This window comes from Mobula birostris, chromosome 26 (assembly GCF_030028105.1).
Source record: "Mobula birostris isolate sMobBir1 chromosome 26, sMobBir1.hap1, whole genome shotgun sequence".
Taxonomy (NCBI): domain Eukaryota; kingdom Metazoa; phylum Chordata; class Chondrichthyes; order Myliobatiformes; family Myliobatidae; genus Mobula; species Mobula birostris.
Genome location: NC_092395.1, coordinates 27,078,851 through 27,098,843, shown reverse-complemented (window position 1 = coordinate 27,098,843; position 19,993 = coordinate 27,078,851). Strand labels below are relative to the sequence as shown.

The 19,993-nt window shown below is 43.5% G+C and overlaps 1 protein-coding gene across 1 annotated transcript in view; it reads left to right on the top strand.

The window, feature by feature from the left end:
• Positions 1 to 8,355, top strand: part of LOC140188338 (SURP and G-patch domain-containing protein 2-like) — a 37,875-nt gene extending 29,520 nt beyond the window's left edge. The window contains exons 9-10 of the mRNA XM_072244498.1: positions 3,015 to 3,150; positions 4,974 to 8,355. Of these exons, the coding sequence (XP_072100599.1) occupies positions 3,015 to 3,150 (136 nt within the window). The 3' untranslated portion in view covers positions 4,974 to 8,355. The remainder of the gene's footprint in view (positions 1 to 3,014; positions 3,151 to 4,973) is intronic.
• Positions 8,356 to 19,993: the final 11,638 nt, after the last annotated feature.

Below are 19,993 nucleotides of genomic sequence, written 5' to 3'. Positions count from 1 at the left end.
GTCTTGTGTACATACTCTAACAAATGGGCTACATTGCTCTCTGGGTAGAGATTTCCAAGATTCATTACCTTTCTGGTGAAGAAATATTTCCTCATCTCTGTCCTGAATGGCTCACTCCTAATTTTAAGGCACTGATCCCTGGTTTTAGACAACACAGGCAAGGAAACGTTGACTCATCATGTACCATGGCACTTCCTAAATAATTTTGGATGTTTAAATGAAATCACTTTCATTGTTCTAATGCCGAGAAAGTATAGGCCTAATCTGCTTAATCTATCCTTGTGTGACAAATCTGCCATCACGGGAATCAATATGTATATCTTACCCACACTACTTTTTATGTAATTATATTCATCCTTCTTTAGATGTGGAGACCAAACCCGAACACAATATTTCAGATACTCTCTCTCCACAGCTCTATATTATATAATTCAAACAATATATCTTGTCCTGCATTAAGGACCAACCTACTGTTAAGCTCCCTATTTGTTTGCTAAACCTTTATGTTAATGGTCAGTGATTCATGTACAGGATGCCCAAGTTCTCCTGACACCAAGTCTTCCTAATTTCTTACCATAATGTTAAAAAAAATGCAACTGTCATGTCCTTGCCCATTCACATAGCCTGCCCGTCATCTCAAGCCCTTCCGCTCATGCTGCCACTTAACTTTGTTTCATTAGCAAACTTGGATGCGTTACTTTTGATACCCCCCATTTAAATCATTGCTGTAGATTGCAAACAGCTAGCTAAGCAACCCAACTTTGTTGAAAAATAACTTATTTATCTCTACTTTTTATTTTCCATCTGTTAACCAGTACTCAATCCACATCTCTATGTTACCCACAGTTCTACGTTTATTGCTAATTTCGTTTAATAATCTCTTGCATGGCGACTTATTAAAGGCCTTCAGAGAGTCCAAATGCAAAACATCCACTGATTCTCCTTTATCTACTTTGCTAGTTTCAACTTCATAAAGTTCTAATAGGTTGGTCAAACAAGATTTCCTTTCAAAACCCAATCTACGACTGCCTAATCGTACTATTTTTCATCTCCTCTGTTACCACTTCCTTAATAATGGTCTCCAGCATTTACCAAGATCCAGCCAACCAGTCGGTAGTTCCCTTTTTTTTCTGTCCTCATTTCTTAAACAGTTATTTTCCATTAGCTGTCTCCCAGTCTATGGAAACCATCCTAGAATATTGAAGTTTTGGAAGACAACCAGTAGGAGGAATAATAAAGCAAGGAAACGTATAATATGTGACAGGATTGAGGCAAGTACAGGGAGACAGTACCGTGATGTGCATTGCCAAGAATCCCTGACAGCAGCAGCGTTGATAGACAAGGTGGTAGAGAATACATTCAAGGCAAAAGAACATAAAAGTAAGGACATTGTGATACAACTATGTAAAACATTGCTTTAGGCAACTTAAGAAGAATGTGATTGCGCCAAGGGGGTTGTTACGACTCACCAGGGTGTCCCTTGGAATGGACCATTTCAGCTGTGAGAAGAGATTGGATAGACTGGTTTTGTTTGCTTTGCAAAAGGCTAAGGGAGGACCTGGTAAAAATATACAACAGTATGAAGGACTTAAATAAGGTGGATCCTGAGAAACTTTTAGACCATAACATAGGGAGCAGGATTAGACCATTAGGCCAATCGAGCTGTGCCACCATTTAATCATCGATGATATATTCCCATTCAAACTCATTCCCCTGCTTCTCCCTATTACCTTTGACACCCTTACTAATCAAGAACCTATCAATCTCTTCTTTACATATACCAATGTCTTGGCCTCCACAGCCATTTGTGGCAATGCATTCCATAGACTCATCACCCTCTGGCTAAATTCCTCTTTACTTCTATTCTAAAGGGTATTTGTTTTATTCTGAGACTGTGCCTTCTAGTTCTACACTCTCCCACTAATGAAAACATCCACTCCACCTCGGATTTTAAAAATTCAGTGAGGACTCCCCTCCCCCATTCTTCTAAACTCCAGCGCCCAGATCCATCAAATGCTCCTTGTGCATTAACCTTTTTACTCTGGGAACATTCTCATAACTCTGGACTACTCACAATACTCCAAACATGATCTGACCTATGCCTTAAAAGCTTAGCATTGCATCCTTGCTTTTAGTCCTCTCGAAATGAATGCTAACATTGCATTTGTCTTTCTTACTACTGACTCAACCTGCAAGTTAACCTTTAGGAATCCTGCACAAGGACTCCCTTTGCACCTCTGATTTCTAAATTCTCTCCCCATATTTATTCGTGGTATCAAAGTGCATGACCATACATTTCCCTACTCTATATACCAAGCGCTTTCTTTCAACCTGTGGGCTTCCTGCTTCCTCAACACTACCTTCCCCTCCACCTATTTTCATATTATCCACATACAGTACCTGGCCACAAAGTTATCAATTCTAACATCCAAATCATTGACGTAAAAAGTAACAGACCCAGCACTAAACCCCTATGGAACACCACAAGTCACTCGCAGCCAACCAGAAAAAGTCCCCTTTATTCCTAATCTTTGCCTTCTCCAGTCAGCCAATCTTCAATCGATGCTAGTACTTTATCTTTAATACCATGGGCTCCTGTCTTGTTTAGCAGTCTCGCATGCAGTACCTTGTCAAAGTCTTTCTGAAAGTCCAAGTGAACAAAATCCATTAATGCTCCTTTATCTCACCTGTTATTTCCTCAAAGAATTCCAACATATTTGTTAGGAAAGATCTGCCCTGAAGGAAACCATACTTACTTGGGCCTATCTTATCATGTGCTTTTAAGTACCCTGAAACCTCATCATTAATAACAGACTCTAAAATTTTTTCAACCGCTGACGCCAGGCTAACTGGCCTATAATTTCCTGTCTTTAGCACTGATGGGTACATGCCCGACATTATGGTAAAAGTAATCTGGAGAAATAAATTCAGTTACTCACAAGCTTAATCCCTTTTAACTCCAATGTCTCAGTACCTTCCACTGGGAACATTACAAAATAGCCCTCTCTCCACAGGGGTGTGACATCATCAGACAGGTCGGGCCTGGGAGTCGGTGGGCCTGCAGAGGGAGATGATGGGGATAACGAATTTGCAACTTTTCGCAAACGGATGATGATGGCGTTCAGAACCAAACTGCTGTCGAAGTCCTAGGTATGTATGTCACAGCTGGTCGGCAGCAAATGCTTCTAGAGATGTACCTGCAGATAACCAAAATTTGTTAGCAGGTGAAATGCTGAGGATGCCTTGCTTGGATTCTCTGAAATATCCCCATTTTTCATGTGCATTTGTTTAGGTGAAATGTGAATTTTTGGATTAGAGCATTCTGGCCAGCTGATCCATGTTGGTGTTAATGTTCCACTTCCTAACCTGCTTCATTTCATCTCACTGATATACTCTCCTCCTTCCTCCCTGATGTATTTAACTGTGATCCACTGCTTTCTGCTTAAAATAGTCTTTCCTGAGCAAATCGCATATTATCATCATTCTCATTAGTTCCCTTTTGGACTTATTATGAACTGTTCTATACATAGCATATAGAACAGTACAGCATAGAACAGACCCTCAGACCACAATGTTGTGCCACCCTTGTAATCTACTCCAAGATCAGCTTAACGCTTCCCTCCCACATAGCCCTCCGTTTTTCCTTCATCCATATGCCTGTCTTAAGAGTTTCTTAAATGTATCTGCCACTACCACCACCCCCATCAGTGCATTCTCTGCACTTACCACTCTTGTGTATATAAAATAAATTACCTCTGACAACCCTTTATACTTCCCTCCGATCTCCTAAAATGCATACCCTCTCATTAGCTGTTGGCCACCCTGGAAAAAAGTGCACTGGCTGTCCACTTTATCTATGCCTCTTATCTTGTACACTGCTGTCAAGTAGTTTCTCATCTACCTTCCCTCCAAAGAGAAAAAGTTTGGTTTGTTCAACTTTCCCTCAAGGGATATGTTCTCTATTTCTGGAGCACCCTCGTAAATCTCTGCGGCCTCTGTAAAGCTTCCACGTTCTTCCATAATGAGGCAACCAGAACTGAAAACAATAATCTACAAGTGTTGTCAAACCAGAGTTTTATAGAGCTGCAATGTTGCTGCACAGCTCTTGAACTCAGTCTTCCATCTAATGAAGGCCAACACAGCATACAGCATCTTAACCAAGCTTTCAACTTGCATGGCACTTTGGGAAATTTATAGACTTGGACCCCAAGATCCCTCTGTTCCTCCACACTGCTAAGTAACTTTTACTCTGCCTTCAAGTACTACCAGTGTATCACTTCACACTTTTCCATCCTGAACTCCATCTGCTACATCTAACCTCAACTCTGCATCCTGTCAATGGTGAAGGAGAGCATAGAAGTTGACCTAACCTTTGATTCTGTTACTTTGCTGATGATGACAGAGAGGAATCAAAACAAAGTTTCCGTTCCTATCTGCTTCCGTACAGTGCTTGCACTGTATTAGGTGAAGTGCATTTATTTTGAATGTTGGGTTAACACATAGAAGGTTCAGCTTTAATTATTTCAATGTAAGTGTAGCCTGCCATTCATTTACTGGTGGAAGCACTGGGGACAAGTTACTCTTCCCAGTAGAAGTGCAGCCCTGTGGTATCATCTTGTGAAAAGGAGGAAGCAATATCCCAAGATTCAGCACCTTCAGAAGAAGTGGAATCCTGTACCCCAGCAACCTAATGAGAGGAAAGTACAAATTGGGAGGTAGGGGACAAGAAGCAAAATGGATGATTAATAAAAAAATATATTTTAGAATGTAAGCTGCGAAGACTATTACACTGTAATTATATCTGAATATTTCTGTGGTATTTTCATTACCAGTGCACTTACCAGATTGTGTTTGGTGTAGCTTCAGAACTAAATTACCAAGGACTGCTAATATCACTGCCCTTCATTATGTCCCTCCCCTCCCACAGCTGTACTTATCAAATAATTCCTATTTGATTATTCTTTTTCTTTCAGGTTAATGTTGGGCTAGTGATGTTGGAGTTGCGGGAAAGTGGAGGATGGTCTTCATAGCACAGGTTGAGAGGGTTGGAGGCCAAATGAAAAATGGAAAAAAAAAGACCTGAAAATGCAGAATGTTTATAATAAAAACTATCCAGACAAGGACCGTACTGGAGCCCATTATACCTGATGAATCACTGTACCTGGTAACTTGCTATACATAGTAACCTGGTAATTCACCATATTTAGTAACCTGGAGACTTATTGTATATGGTAACCTGGCAACTCACTATACTTAGTATCCTGGAGACTTGCTGTTCATGGTAACTAGGAAACATATTGTAACCGGGAGCTCAGAGTACACAGTAGCCTGGTAACTCACTGTACCTAGTAATCTAGTAGCTCACCTGATAACTTGCTATTCCCGGTGACTTGGTGTACATGGAATTCACTGTGCCTGGAAACCTCGTAATGGTGTATGTGGTAATCTGGTAATACAGTATACCTGCCAACCCACCATGTGACAACAGTGCTCCAATTGGATAATTTAGGATATCCAATGTGTCTGGATCCATATGTTGTTGGTATTTCTGGTTGGATCCGGGTGTATACACTTGATCCCTTTGATGTCAGAGGATGGACTATTATAGGAGATCTATAATGCACTTGTTTCATTTTCTAAATTTTTTAAAACATGTCTTCAAGAATTCTCCTATTTGGATATCAATGTTTCTCATAATGAATTCTCATAATGAATGGACTAGGCTGTACCTTTTCCTATTCCTATCGCCCAGTGTTAGCTTTTCCTCCCTGCAACCCATATTTAGGTAACAATCTTGGCCTTCACTGCTGCACACTTTGGCCTGAGGTAAGTATCTGAGTTGGACGCAACAAAGTTCTCGGTTAGGTATTGCCAGTTACTGGTATAGAGCTATTGACCATTCAATTATTGGGTGCAGCAGACACACAAAATATGATTGCATCAGTGTAAATAAACACAGCCAAACAAGTGTTAATATAGCAATGGCTGCCTTCACTTACTTTAGTTGGAAGGAGGGACTTAACGCTATTGCAGGAGAAAACAAAGTGAAGCACATGGAAGAGAAAACAATAGTGTTTTTCAGAGCCAGGCCAAGCTGCCTAAGGTGCAGGGTCTGCATGAAGTTGACGCTGCACTTTGGAGACAGTTTGTAGTGAAACCATTTATGAAACACATTTGCAGCCTTGCTATTAGTGTTAGCTTTGTCCTACACAATTTTGACCAAAACTAGGCTGGCTCCCCCAGGAGCTCGTACAACTTCAAATCCCACTTGTCCCATCTCTAATCCCAAGTGCACAAATCATGCAGCAACTGAGGTAAAAATTGACAAAGGTTTTAAAGCATGAGATTGTATGGCCCCGTGTCTCTATGGGATGGAGGAGAGGAAGGGAAGTTTTGCATAAGCATATGTGAAGACAGTGTACTCCTGGATGAGAGGAGCAAGTGAAAAGCAAGTCAATAGCAGTACCCTGAATTTGGAACAATAGCCTAATAGAGAGGAACACCCTAATAATGGTAAATCTCTTAGAGCTTTGAGTTGCAGTATTGTACTGAAAGTGCTTGTTCAGACTCCTGTGCCGTTTCTTTACTTAGCGTTACCATTGTGTTGTGTTATTTATCAGTAGTAGAGTATTGTGGTGTTGCTTCACTTAACTCGATCACCGTGCATGTAGCACATGGAGTGGTGATGTAACTCACCCCGACCTCGCCTTCCCTGCAGGTGTACTAAAGGTGCCACCTGCAAGCCATCATCTTTGATAGTGAACGAGTTGGAAAGAGTGACAGTTTCTAACATGTGACATTTATAATCTGGATATACTGTACAAAAAAAATTAAAACAAATGTGCGCAAAGTTTGTCTGTCTCTCACTCCTGGTGGTACATTGGTACATCCAACGATTCACCCGCCTTATGCACAGGTGTCCCATCAATAGCAACAGTACAAATGAGCAGTTAGACTGTTGGTGCTGTAGTCCCATATTTTGAGGTAGACAGTGAGAGTAGTACAGCCTCTATTCCAATCATGATGTTTAACTTTACCTCAGGAACAGGGGACTTTATTCAGTCACCTGTGAGGTGGCTTGATCAACTGAGTACGGCTGATGCAACCTCATCAATTTCCGTGTGGATTACTGTAACAGAAGACAACTGAAGTGTGCTATGGTACCCACATTCAACATGCTTGAAGCTTGTGATGGTGGGGGAAGGGGATGAAAGTTGGGCTCACATATTCAAAAGGCTCAATTTGGCACCATTTAGCGAGTGATCCAAGGGATTGTGAACATACTTGCAGCCTTGATAAATCAGAAAATTTGCAACTGTACTCGGAACTTTCACCTTTTTTTATTCTTTGAATATGAGTCTTTTTCTCATCCCCCATTGGTCCATTGCAACCTCCCTCAGTATCCTCTCTATCTGTTCCATCCTGTACAACTCCCCTTCCTTCCCCATGCATCCACTTAGTCTCCTTACAGATTCCAGTTATTTGTCCCACTTCAGTCCTCACATGCGTTTTCTTTTTCCTTACTATATCTTCCTTGGGTGCTTCAATATTTTTAAGTGGCAGTGATTTACCAGCTGTCACACGTTTAGACTAATCCTACATTAATCCCATTTCCTTCTACCAAAATTTCTATCAACTCTTCTAGATTCTACTACTCAATACTAGGGAAAGTTTACAGTGACCAATTAACCCCACAACTGACATGTCTTTGGGATATGGGAGGAACTTAATGCCCTCATAGTAGGAGCAATAAACAATCTGCTGGATTGAGTAACATCATTGGGAGAAAATGATCTGTCTACCTGTCCTGTCAAAGCACTGCAACAGGACTATTCCTCGCATTTGCTGCTTGATTCACTGAATTCTTCCAGCAAATTGTTTGTTGCTCCAGCCTTCAATATCTGCTGACTCTTGTGTGGTCACAGTAGGCACTGCCGTCAGTGTGGGGATGAAATATTTAATATTCCTGAATATCCCATTGAATGGGAAATGCTCTATTACAATATCAACTCAGGCACTCTTCCCTCTGAGCTGTGCGACTGCACAGTAAGTGGGAAATGCTCCTGTGTACATACTCTTTGTTGCCACACTGCTGGAGTTTTTTATATAATTTTGAAATTATGCTAATATAATTGTGAAACACCCCGTGAATTGTGTTAATGAATATAATCCATAAGTTTTCTAAATAATAAACATACCACAACCTTTGAGATATTTTAGAGCTTTGACCTATTTATATCATCAGTGATTTAAGTTACATTACTGTTACAAATTGTAACAATAAACACAGAATGGAAGGTGGTAGCTCATTGTTAATAAATTGCCAGTCGGGTGAACACTGACACCTACAAAACATTTAAAGTGCCATGCAGTTTCCGGCTATGTAAAAATGTCCTACAATTGTTGATATGAACAGCTGTAAAAAAAAAATAGAATGTTGAACACAGGGCACCCTATTGTTTTTTTTACTTGTGCAAAACAAAGCATCCCAGATAAGGCCAGTGTCATGCATCAGCCTTGTCAGCTCATTGCAGACAAAATAAATTCTAAGTCTTTATTTGGAGCATACCCTTCTTGGGCCAAACAAGTTTGGAGGCACAGTCTTGCGGCTGCCTATAACTGAAGTTTCACTGTTATTGCAAGAAGAGGAGGAAAATGGTGGGTGGAACAGAAAACGAAGGAATACTGGAATTCTTATATTAGATGTATGCCCTAGATATTAAATAAAGTTGTTGACTCAGATGATTTCCATAACAAATCACTGAAATCCTGCATGGTTTTACTGATCTGATTACTATCCTGAATATTGAATTGTGGAACACTTCCAAGATGTATTGTGGACAGAGGGTATTTGCCCATGTATCTCCCAAAAGATTTAATGGCCAGGATTTTGTGGACTATGATGGACACTGCAGTTAGATCGTCCCAGAAGAATCTCATCCACAAATGTTTTTATTTTCTCTTTGGAAGTATGTTGACAACCCCAATCTGGATTTCAGAATCAGCTTTATTATCACTGGCATGTGTTGTGAAATTTGTTAACTTAGCAGCAGTTCGATGCAGTACATAATATGGAAGAAATAAAATCAAAATAAAATAACTCAATTACAGTATACATGAATAGATTAAAAATAGTACAAAAAACAAATAATATATTTAAAAACTGAGGTAATGTCCAAGGGTTCAATGGCCATTTAGGACTTGGGCAGCAGAGGGGAAGAAGCTGTTCCTGAATCACTGAGTGTGTGCCTTCAGGCTTCTGTACCTCTTATCTGATGGTAACAGTGAGCGAAGGGCATGCCCTGGGTGCTGGAGGTCCTTAATAATGGACGCTGCCTTTCTGAGACACTGCTCCTTGAAGATGTCCTGGGTACTTTGTAGGCTAGTATCCAAGATGGAGCTCTCTAGAATTACAATCTTCTGCAGCTTCTTTCAGCCCTGTGCAGTAGCTACCCCCCATACCAGGCAATGATGCAGCCTGTCAGAATGCTCTCCATGGTACATCTATAGATGTTTTTGAGTATATTTGTTGACATACCAAATCTCCTTCAAACTCCTAATGAAGTATAGTCGCTATCTTGCCTTCTTTATAACTGCTTAAATATGTTGGGACCAGGTTAGATCCTCAGAGATCTTGACACCCAGGTACTTGAAACTCCACTTCTGATCCCTCTCTGATGATTGGTATGTGTTCCTTTGTCTCATCCTTCCTGAAGTCCACAATCAGCTCTTTCAACTTACTGATGTTGACTGCCAGGCTGTAGCTGCGACACCACTCCACCAGTTGGCATATTTCGCTGCTGTATGCCCTCTTGTCATCATCTGAGATTCTACCAATAATGGTTGTAGCATCTGCAAATTTATTTGGGACGTGCCTAGCCACACAGTCATGGGTATATAGAGAGTAGAACAGTGAGCTAAGCATACACCCGTGAGGTGCACCAGTGTTGATCGTCAGCAAAGAGGACATGTTATCACCGGTCTGCATAGATTGTGGTCTTCCGGTTCGGAAGTCGAGGATCCAATCGCAGAGAGAGGTACAGAGGCCCAGATTCTGTAACTTCTCAATCAGGTTTGTGGGAATGATGGTATTAAATGCTGAGCTATATAGTAGTCGGTGAACAGCATCCTGACATAAGGTGATTTTCTAAGAAAGTTCTGGATAATCCGGAATTCGTGCCCTATCCTTGGGCAAGGTCCGCACAGGAAGCGGGTTCGCTGGCTAGTGAAATGTGACCAAAACCATCGGTAATTTGCACTAGACTACCATCCAACATGAATTTAAAAAGACCGAAAGAAGAACATTTAGAACTGCGATTGCAGACGAATCGGGAAGAAAATAAAGGTCTGCAGAAAATTGTGTTGAAACGACGACCTCGCAGGCCCCATTCAGACGTTGGGTGGACTCAACTCTCTGGTGATAAATCTGGATAACTCTCATGTTTGTCGGAACCATGAAACATCCTAGCGTACAAATTCGATGCGTTCACGGGATTTTTTTTCAAAATTACATGCCCCAGTACCCAGCGTGGCGGAGAACGCAGCCTGCAGCCTGGCAAGTGTGCAGGCATAGTCATCCAACGAGTACAAGAAACAGCTGACCGTGCGCGGGGTCGAGAGAGGATTATTGTTTATTTCGAACCCCAGAAAATCTACAGATGCTGGAAATCCAAAGGAACACGCACAAAATGCTGGAGGAACTTAACAGGCCAGGCAGCATCGGTGGAAAGGAGTAAACAGTCGACGTTTCGGGCCGAAGCCCTTCATCGGGATTTAATTTACAGAAACTTGTTCATCCCTGATGAGATTTACAGCCAATGAAGTAAAAGCAAAAAACTCTGAGAACTCAGGTGAGGCAGCATTCGTGGGAAGAAACTATCTCAACCTGACTTTTTCCTTTTTCTGTGGATGGTGCCTGGCCTGCTGAGTTTTTCTGTGCTTATTTCAGGTCTCGGTCATCTGTAGGTTTTATATTCAGTTGACACCAACGATTCAGCTGAAAGCGACAAGAATGTGCGTTACGGCCCGAGTTCAATAACTTTTAATAGGAACTGTGCAGAAACAAAGGGGCAGAAAACAATAAACGCTAGGCCACCAGGGCCGTTAACTAGAACTTTCAAACTAAAGCTAACGCCAATACAGCGGATCGACGGTAGTAGCTTAATACTGAATAAATACCGCCCCTTAATAGCCTCAGTCTAAACAGTAGTCTTTATTCCCGGAACCAGGCCAACGGTAAGCAGGGAGCATTGACATTGCTGTTTTGATCATGTCTTGACAAGACTGAAATGAGTGGCAGGGAGTTAATACTGTATATAGCACCACAGTGAACGCGAATTGGCTGGAACATGCATGCGCACAAGCATGGTTCCGAACCCGTTCTACATCCTGCCCGTGAGGGCGTGCAGATCCCACGGCAGACTTCGTGGTTGTGACAGCACCCCCGAGGCGCCAGAGACCGGTGTCTGTCGGAAGTCCCGGTGAGAGACTTGTCCAGAATGTCATGGGCCAGAACCCAAGAGCGTTCCTTAAGGTAATACGTTTCCCAATCCACGAGTTACTGGGCCCCGCCCCGTACCCGGCGAAATAACGCGAGGCGTCGCACGTAATAGAGAAGGGTCCCATTCACCAAGCATGGGGGAGAGGCTAACTGGAGCCAGGGGGAGGTCGCCGGCTTGAGCTGGGAAGCATGGAACAATGGGCGAATCTTCATTGATGATGATAGGCGCAATCTATGAAACCTTGTAATAGCTTTCTGCACTGTGAATGGTTCCACACAGCGGAGGGCCAACTTGTGTCTCTCGACTTTCCATCTAGACCTTCTCCACTGGCTTGAGACCTCACCTGTCGGCGGAGCCGATCGGCCTGCCTGGCATGTTGTTTCTGACTGGGCAGAAGAGAAGCCCCGGCCGGTTTCCAAGAGCGCTTGTGGCGTTGGACCAACTGTTCAACAGTAGAAACCCCCACATCATTCTCTGGCTGGCTGGAACCCTTTTGGCATTCAAAGAGAATATGCGAGTGGAGGTTATTGTGGGCAATCTCGGCCCAAACCAATTGGGAGCTCCGGGATGTGGTATCGGAGGAGACAAGGGAGCGCAAGCTCGTCTCCGGCTCCTGATTCATTCTCGGTTTGGCCGTTCTTGGATGGGGTGGGGGCGAAAAGTAGATGAGAGGCTGGCTGTGGCTCTCACAAGAGAACAGAAGGACTTTCAAAAACGAGACGTGAACAGTGGCCCTCGATCAGATACCATGTCCTGATGGAAGCCGTACAGCGTGCTGAAACCCCAGAGAGTGTCCATCTCACGAGACGACGGGAGCTTACGGAGAACAAAGAAACGGGCAGCCTTGGAAAATCGCTCCACAACCGCCAGAATGGTAGTATTTCCATCAGAATGGGCATACAGTGAGGAAATCCATAGAGAGATGGGACAAGGGGCGGCAAGGCACCGGCAGTGGACACGGCAACCCGCAAGGCGCTGAAGTGATGTCTTGTTCTGGGCACAAGATGGAAGGACAGACGACATGGTGAACGCCCGGGGACATAGATGGCCACAAAAATCCTCTCTTGTTAAATTCCGGGGTCTGTTGAATTCCTGGATGTCCAACCAGACGGGAGGAGTAACCCCATTCCAACACTGTGAGGCGCACGGTAACATGGAAAAACAACGGCTGGGAGGTCCCCCATCTGGGCCTAGATCCGACTACTGGGCAGTTCTGAACTCCTCCTTCCTCGACGTATCATCAATTAGCCCACTACTTCTCCAGAGAGCTCGACGATGGCTTCTGTCATCCCAGAGTCTCTCCCCCCCCCCCCCCCACCCGCGCTTGTGCTATCTTGGAGCCTTGGAGAGACCTTTTCGCTTGATCCAAAGTCAGTGACTGCTTCTTTCTGTCACCTCTGATGTGGTTCTGATGGTTTGCCGTAAAGTCTGATCATGGATCTCCAGCTCCTTCAGTAATTTGATGATGGATGTGGCTGCAATCCAATTCCACAGGCAGACTTTTGTTTTTCCTGCCCCTCGCTGAGCTTCAGCTGCTAGATCTGCATAGTGTAGCCTCTTGCGCTCATATGTTTCAGCCGCTGATTCCTCCCACGGGACTGAGTTCCACGATGTAAACGATAGGTAATGAATTGGACCAGAGAACCAAGTCTGGCCTAAGGTTGGTGGTAGCAATTTCTGATGGATAGGTGAGTTGTTTATTGATATCCACCAGCATTTTGCAGTCACGGGACATGTTCATCTGTCCAGAGGAGCAACAAAGTCGGCGTCAAAGTTCAGGCAGAGATCAAAAATTCCAGAGAAATACAAAAATCAGAATCGGGAAACAGGCAGGGTCGATATTCGGACGGACAGAATGCTGGAAATGCTACGAATGCTGGAAAGGCTCAGGAAAACTCACTGGCACAATCTGGCAGCAAACAGGTGAAAACACAGGATTAAAAAACACTGAGCAATAAACAGAGAGATAGATGATAGATGGACCACATTGAGACAGAAGTGGCAGCAAAACAGGTAATTCCCTCCGGGAGAAGGCTCAGGAGCTTGAAGACTCATACGGCCAGATTTGGGAACAGCTTCTTTCCAACTGTGATAAGACTGCTGAACGGATTCTGACCTGGATCTGGGCCGTAACCTCCAAATATCCGGACCTGCCTCTCGGTTTTTTTTTGCACTATCTTACTTCCCATTTTTCTGTTTTCTATTTATGATTTATAATTTAAATTTTTAATATTTACTATTGATTTGTAATCCAGGGTGCCGGAAGCGCGGAATCAAATATCACTATGATGATTGTACATTTTAGTATCAATTGTTTGGCGACAATAAAGTATAAAGTATAATAATGAGAAACAGGTGAGAGACGGAGTACTCGGTAATACAGCGACCGGAGTAGAGCAGGAGCGGGGACAGGAGCACATGGGACATGAAAACAAACAAGAGCACATGGCAATACAAAACCACAGACTGACAGCTAGGGGAAAACACACAAAAAGACAAAGTTCAACTGGAGGTACTGACACTCCTGGACAAGTGCTGCTGTTCAAGGAGAAAAGGAGTTGGTTGCTATACTCTTGGTCTCGATTGCCACTGTCAGACCCTTCAAGACTTGTTATGACACCATATGTATCTGCCTTGTGTGAGGCTAGCTTTGCAGCTTGCCGGGGTATGCTTGAGGGTTGCCAGATTTGGGCACAGGGCATAAGTTGGGCCCTCACTGATCCACTGGTGGAGGTTTTATTGTGAAGGAACAAAATCATATGTAGCTCTGACCAGAAAGCTAAGTCTGTTTGCTTCCATCCATATGTCCTTCCAGCAGATATTCCTTGCTCATTGCTTTCCCACCACACCCATTGCCCCTGCTTACCCAGGGAGACAGCCTTTACACTTTTGTCTGACTCTTCTTGTTGCCGCACTTCTTCGACAACCACCTTCCTCCGCTCTGGAGTTGTGGCCTTGTGCTAGGTGGGTCCACTTGCTGCCAGACTGAAGCTGCCCCTGTCCTATTAGACTTGCCCCACAATTTCTCTGTGCTTGCTGCACCACATCAGCTGGGGTCCGTTTCCACCCAGTTGATAAGGTCCGTGCAGTGTTACTGATGGTCTTGTCATGAGCATCTTTGAGTATCACCTGTATATTCACCTTAGAACACCTGGACTCCTCCGTAAGGTCGGTGAAAGGTAGTTCAAGAACTTCTTTACCATAGAGACTGATACACCTTGGGACACCGAGTCACGTTTTTACGAACTAAGGTTTGCTCGAGCTTCTCCACGGTTAGTGGGACCTCATAGACAGATCATCTGGGGCAGGAGTCCCAGCTGTGAACACCAGAGCTTCAGTTTTCCAGACAGCATGGTCTTGTCAATGTTATCCAGGCTATTGGTGATGTGTTGCTTTAGTTGCTGCAGCTGCTCTTTGTCCGGGAGGCTGGTGCTGTACCACCTACCCAGGCTTTTGACAGGCTATTCAAGCACTGTTGGAATTGTGTGTTCACCGATGAAGAACTTGATGTCTTTCAGCATTCCCTTGACTATGGAGGTGCTTCGTGACTTGCTGGGTTTGATTTTCATTCTGGCCCACTTGATGATTTCCTGCTGCTTTCCAAGTAGTCACTTGGTGCATGCTGCAGTAGTGGTCAGTGTTGTTATATCTTCCATATATGCCCTAATAGGGGGAAGATGAAGTCCCGCACTTGTTCCTTCACCACCTACCACCCATCTTGAAGCCCTGATAATGACCTCCATGGCCATTGAGAAGGGCAGAGGTGATATAGCGCAACCTGCCATAATACCAACTTCCAGTCTCTGCCATGTTGTGGTAAAATCTGCTGTTGTGAAGCACAATTGCAGGTCTTGAAAGTACAATGTCACCAGTGTTGTGATGGGCTCTGGTACCTGGAAGAAGTCAAATGCTTCCCAGAGGAGTGAATGGGGAATTGAGCCGAATGCATCAGCGAAGTGCAAGAAGATCACATAGATTTCTTTTGTCCTTCCTAGCTGCTTGGATCTGATGCTATATCATGCTTGTATGTTCCAAACACCCGTAGAACCCTGGAATTCCTGCTTTCTGAACAGATGTATCAATGTAATTGTTTCTCTCCTGGTAGCTGGGCAGCCTCAACGTTCAGAAGGTAGATTGGTCGAAACTGACTTATGTTTTCTGCATCCTTTTCATTTGGAATCAGGACGTTGCCAGCCCTTCACCACACTTTGGGTATTTGCCTCTACCACACTCCCCTCATGAGCCTCCACAGAAACCACAAGACGTCTGGTGCGTTCTTACAGAGACTAAATGGTACTCCATTAGGCCTGGGAACATATACAATTCTTGACCGTTGGACTGCCTTCTACACCTCTGTCCATTTTGGTGGGTCAGAATCCAGGTGGTAGGTTGGGGGATGAAATAGCAGGATGTTGGATGGAATGACCATATGTTCCTGCCTTTTCAAGTTGGTGTGTATCTTTTCCAGTTCCTGCTTTGACATTTTCTAAGTTCCCATTCTTTTCTGCTGTAAAGAGACCTGTAATGAACTTAAAAGGGTCTTTAAAGAACTGTGTTCTTGTTTGTTCTTCCTTTCCAAGCAGCTTCCTTAGATTATCACTCTTCACAACTTTGTCAGCTGGCTCTTGATGTCTGCTTGGAGTTGTTTGAGGCCTTCCCTCTCACTATCTGGGGTTTTCTTCCACTCAGCTGTCTCCTTTCTCGAACCAGTCACTCAATCTCCTGCTGCCTCCAGGATTTTATTGGTGGTGATAACGTCTTTCCACTCTTCCTTGCGCTGACTCCAAACCGTTCTTCCCCGTAGCAGTAGATGACGTTTCCCATTGCATCCAACTTCTTTTCTGTTGTTCCTTTTAACTGCTTCATCGAGTTGTTGTCGATGGGTTCCCACTCTTTCTTATCAGCAGTTTTGGACCACTTCACAAACGGTCTGTGCCCTTTGATCTTTCTCTCCTTAGGAGGTGTTGGTGGTTGGGTGGGTCCCTCAACTGGGATTTCTGTACTAACCTCCTCAGTGACTGGGGTGCTGGTGCTCTGCCAACTTTGTTTTGTGTCCGGTCACTGCACATCACTCAATTGAGTTGATTGACTTTGCAAGAAGTACTGGTCAATGCGAGGCCACCGATCCTGCTCCCTCAAGCAGTCTTTTCTCCCTTGTTGGATCTTCAACCCTTTTACTGATGTAACTTTCTCCTACCCACAGATGCACACCCGACGCTTGTGTCCCACTACTGCTGCTGGCGTTTCGGTGTTCTCTTGTGCAGTACTGTCTTTATTCATGGTAGATTCTGTTCCTAAGTCTGTAGCCGTTATCAGTCATTGAGCCATCGCTGTCGCAGGCTCTGGGGGTATCTTCCTTTGTTGCCTTTTCATCGCCGTTCATGGGTGTCTCCAACATGCTGAGACAATGTTAGGGACTGCTGCCATGGGTAGCTAGCCCATGACCATCATTCCCTCCTGTCAGCTCTCCTTCCATGTTGTCAAAGGTCTTTCCCGTGTCATCAGCTGCTCTTTCACAGCAGTCACTGGACAATCTATGGATATTTGAAGGCTGAGCAAGGAAGGATGTGAGAATAACTCAATGTGATGTCCTGTCATTCTTCTAGACTCAAATGACTGTGCACCAACATTAATCGCGTCGCATAGGACAGCCAACCCATTTCCAGAATCAGTATTTAAAATTGTAAGTGTTACTGATGTTGAAATCTGAAATGGAAGTATTTGAAAACATTGTTACAGAGCTAGTGAAATGAATTGGTAACATTCTTATCATAAGAAAATCAAAATTAGAGTACAGGTGCAGATTCAGGAGTCTTCTGACAAAGGGTCTTAGACCTGAAATGTTAACTCTGTTTCCCTGTCTCTAGATGCTGTTTGACCTGTTGAGTGTTCCCATTATTTTCTGTTTTTATTATATTCTTGATACAACTTGCTCATGCTCATGTAAGTGTAGTTTCCCCTAAGCTTGCAATCCAGCGTGGCACTATACATGTCGTTCATCAGTCAAACTGATGGCTACTGCCTCTTTAATGGTTTAATTGGATGTCAATGAAATTGTGACATTTAGAACAAAATATTTTTTATTGGTAATTGATCTACTTAGTGTAGAAAAGTATTGATGGAGTAACATGGCATGAACATCAACTTCTCCAACCGGTAATTACTCGCCCCCTCCCCACTCTCTCTGTATCCATTCCCACTCTGGCTCCCCTCTTACCCTTCTCTTCTCCTTACCTGCCTATCAGCTCTCTCTGGTATCCCTCCTCTTTTGCTTTCTCCCTTGTTGCACTCATAACTCCCGTCAGATTCCTTACTTCTTCAGCCCTTTAGCTTTTCCACCTATCAGCTCCTAATTTCTAAATTCATCCTCCCCTCCCCCACCTACCTACCTTCCCCCTCAACTGGTCTCGCCTATCACATTCCAGCTTGTATGCCTTCCCATCCCTCCACCTTCTTATCCTGGCTTCTTGGCCCTTCCTTTCCAGTCCTGATGAAGGGTCTTGGCCCGAAACATTGATTGCTTATTCCTCTCCATAGATGCTGCTTGACCAGCTGAGTTCCTCCAGCGTTTTGTGTGTTTTACTTAAAATTATCGAAACCTAGAAAACCTACAGCACGATACAGGCCCTTCGGCCCACAAAGCTGTGCCAAACATGTCCTTACCTTAGAAATTACCTAGGGTTACCCATAGCCCTCTATTTTCTAAGCTCCACATACCTGTCTAGGAGTCTTTTAAAAGACTCTATCGTATCCGGCTCCACCACTGTCGCCGGCAGCCCATTCCACACACTCACCACTCTCTGCGTAAAAAAACTTATCCGTGACATCTCCTCTGCACCTACTTCCAAACACCTTAAAACTGTGTCCTCTCGTGCTAGCCACTTCAGCCCTGGGGAAAAGCCTCTGACTATCCACACGATCAATGCCATGATGTTTGTGATAGAAAGGTTATTTCTCCTTAGGGACCTATTGCAATAAGGCAGTCAGAAATTAATTCAGGAGAAACCTTACCCAGAAAGCACCGAGACCTGGAATGGCTGAGGTAAATGGGTTAGCAGCTGTGAGCTCTGTGGGACAGTGCATTCTGCAGTTTCATAAACACACAGTGTAGGGTCTCGGTCCAAAATATCGACTGTTTACTCTTTTCCATAGATGCTGCCTGGCCTGCTGAGTTCCTCCAGCATTTTGTGTGTGTTGCTTTCTGCAGTTTCCTTAATATAATTGTTCCTGGAATGAATTGAAGAGTCCTTTCCAGGTAGTTATAATGTCATGTTTCAAATGTTTTATTCTTCCGAAAAATATTACAATGTGTGTTGAGTTAAACATGCTTTAAATGGACTAGTGCAACAGGATGGCTAATACTAGTTGGCTATCTAAAATCAGCCAAAAGCAGGTTAATATAGTAAACATAATGTTGTTTCCGCTGGAGATCAAAGTACCAGTGATTCATCCGTGCTTACTGACAGGAACAATAAGGTGGTGTCAGTAAGCCTTGGGTGCCCTTTTTAAGGCTTAAAGAAGCAAAATTTCAACACCAAACAGATGCATCAGGCAGCAACTGATCAGAGTATAATTTATAGACTGGAGAGTGAGAGTGAATTGTGATATTCAGACTAGAGATCTAGCTGAAGGGACAGAGTTTATTCCATGGAATAGGATGGTCCACAATGATCAGGAAGTATGGCAGGTTCCTCAGTTTACTTACTGTGTTTATGGTTATACTGTTTGGTTAGACATGCTCTGTATGTTTCTTATTAATGTGCAATACACCACCTTATGACTGATAACAAAATTCTTTAACTTATGGCTCTCAGTTGTACTTTTCCATAAAGAGATTGTGGAATCACACATAAATAATATAAAAATCTGGCATACAAGTCTCAGGTGAGCTTCACTGCAGCAGGAGTCCAACTACAAGTGTGGGCCACAACCCTAGAATGTTTCACAGTCCTTCACAATCAATGATATGCTTATGAAAAATTATCAATTGCTGCTCGATAGGTTACAGATAACCTTAGGACTGATTTTAATTAATTAACTGGAATGTCCATAGGACAATCAGGTACTGCTGAATCCCTAAATATCTCCACTATGCCCATATCTATAAAAGTGGAAGTCGTTCATTACATTGAAAGAAGAAAATGTTTCTGTGAACTTGTACAGTCTGAATTGTACAGTGAGTGTAAGATTGAGGTGGTTGGACAGACTGCCGAATTAATGCTGAATTACAGAAGGATCACATTAAGCATAATCAGTGCCAGATAGCGAAGGAACTGGATTACAGGTAGTCGGATTAGTGAAGGTCAACCTGTATAATAAATCCATTCATTCATTATAGATGCACTGGGAGTTCCCTGCTTGCTCAGACGCATATCCAGTAACTGCCAATAGACAGAAGGCTCACCTGGAAGTAAGCCCCAGATTAAGGTCTTGGGTGTGGAAGATACAGTTCCGAACTTTCTGCTCAATGATCTAGCAGGATTTAGGATATG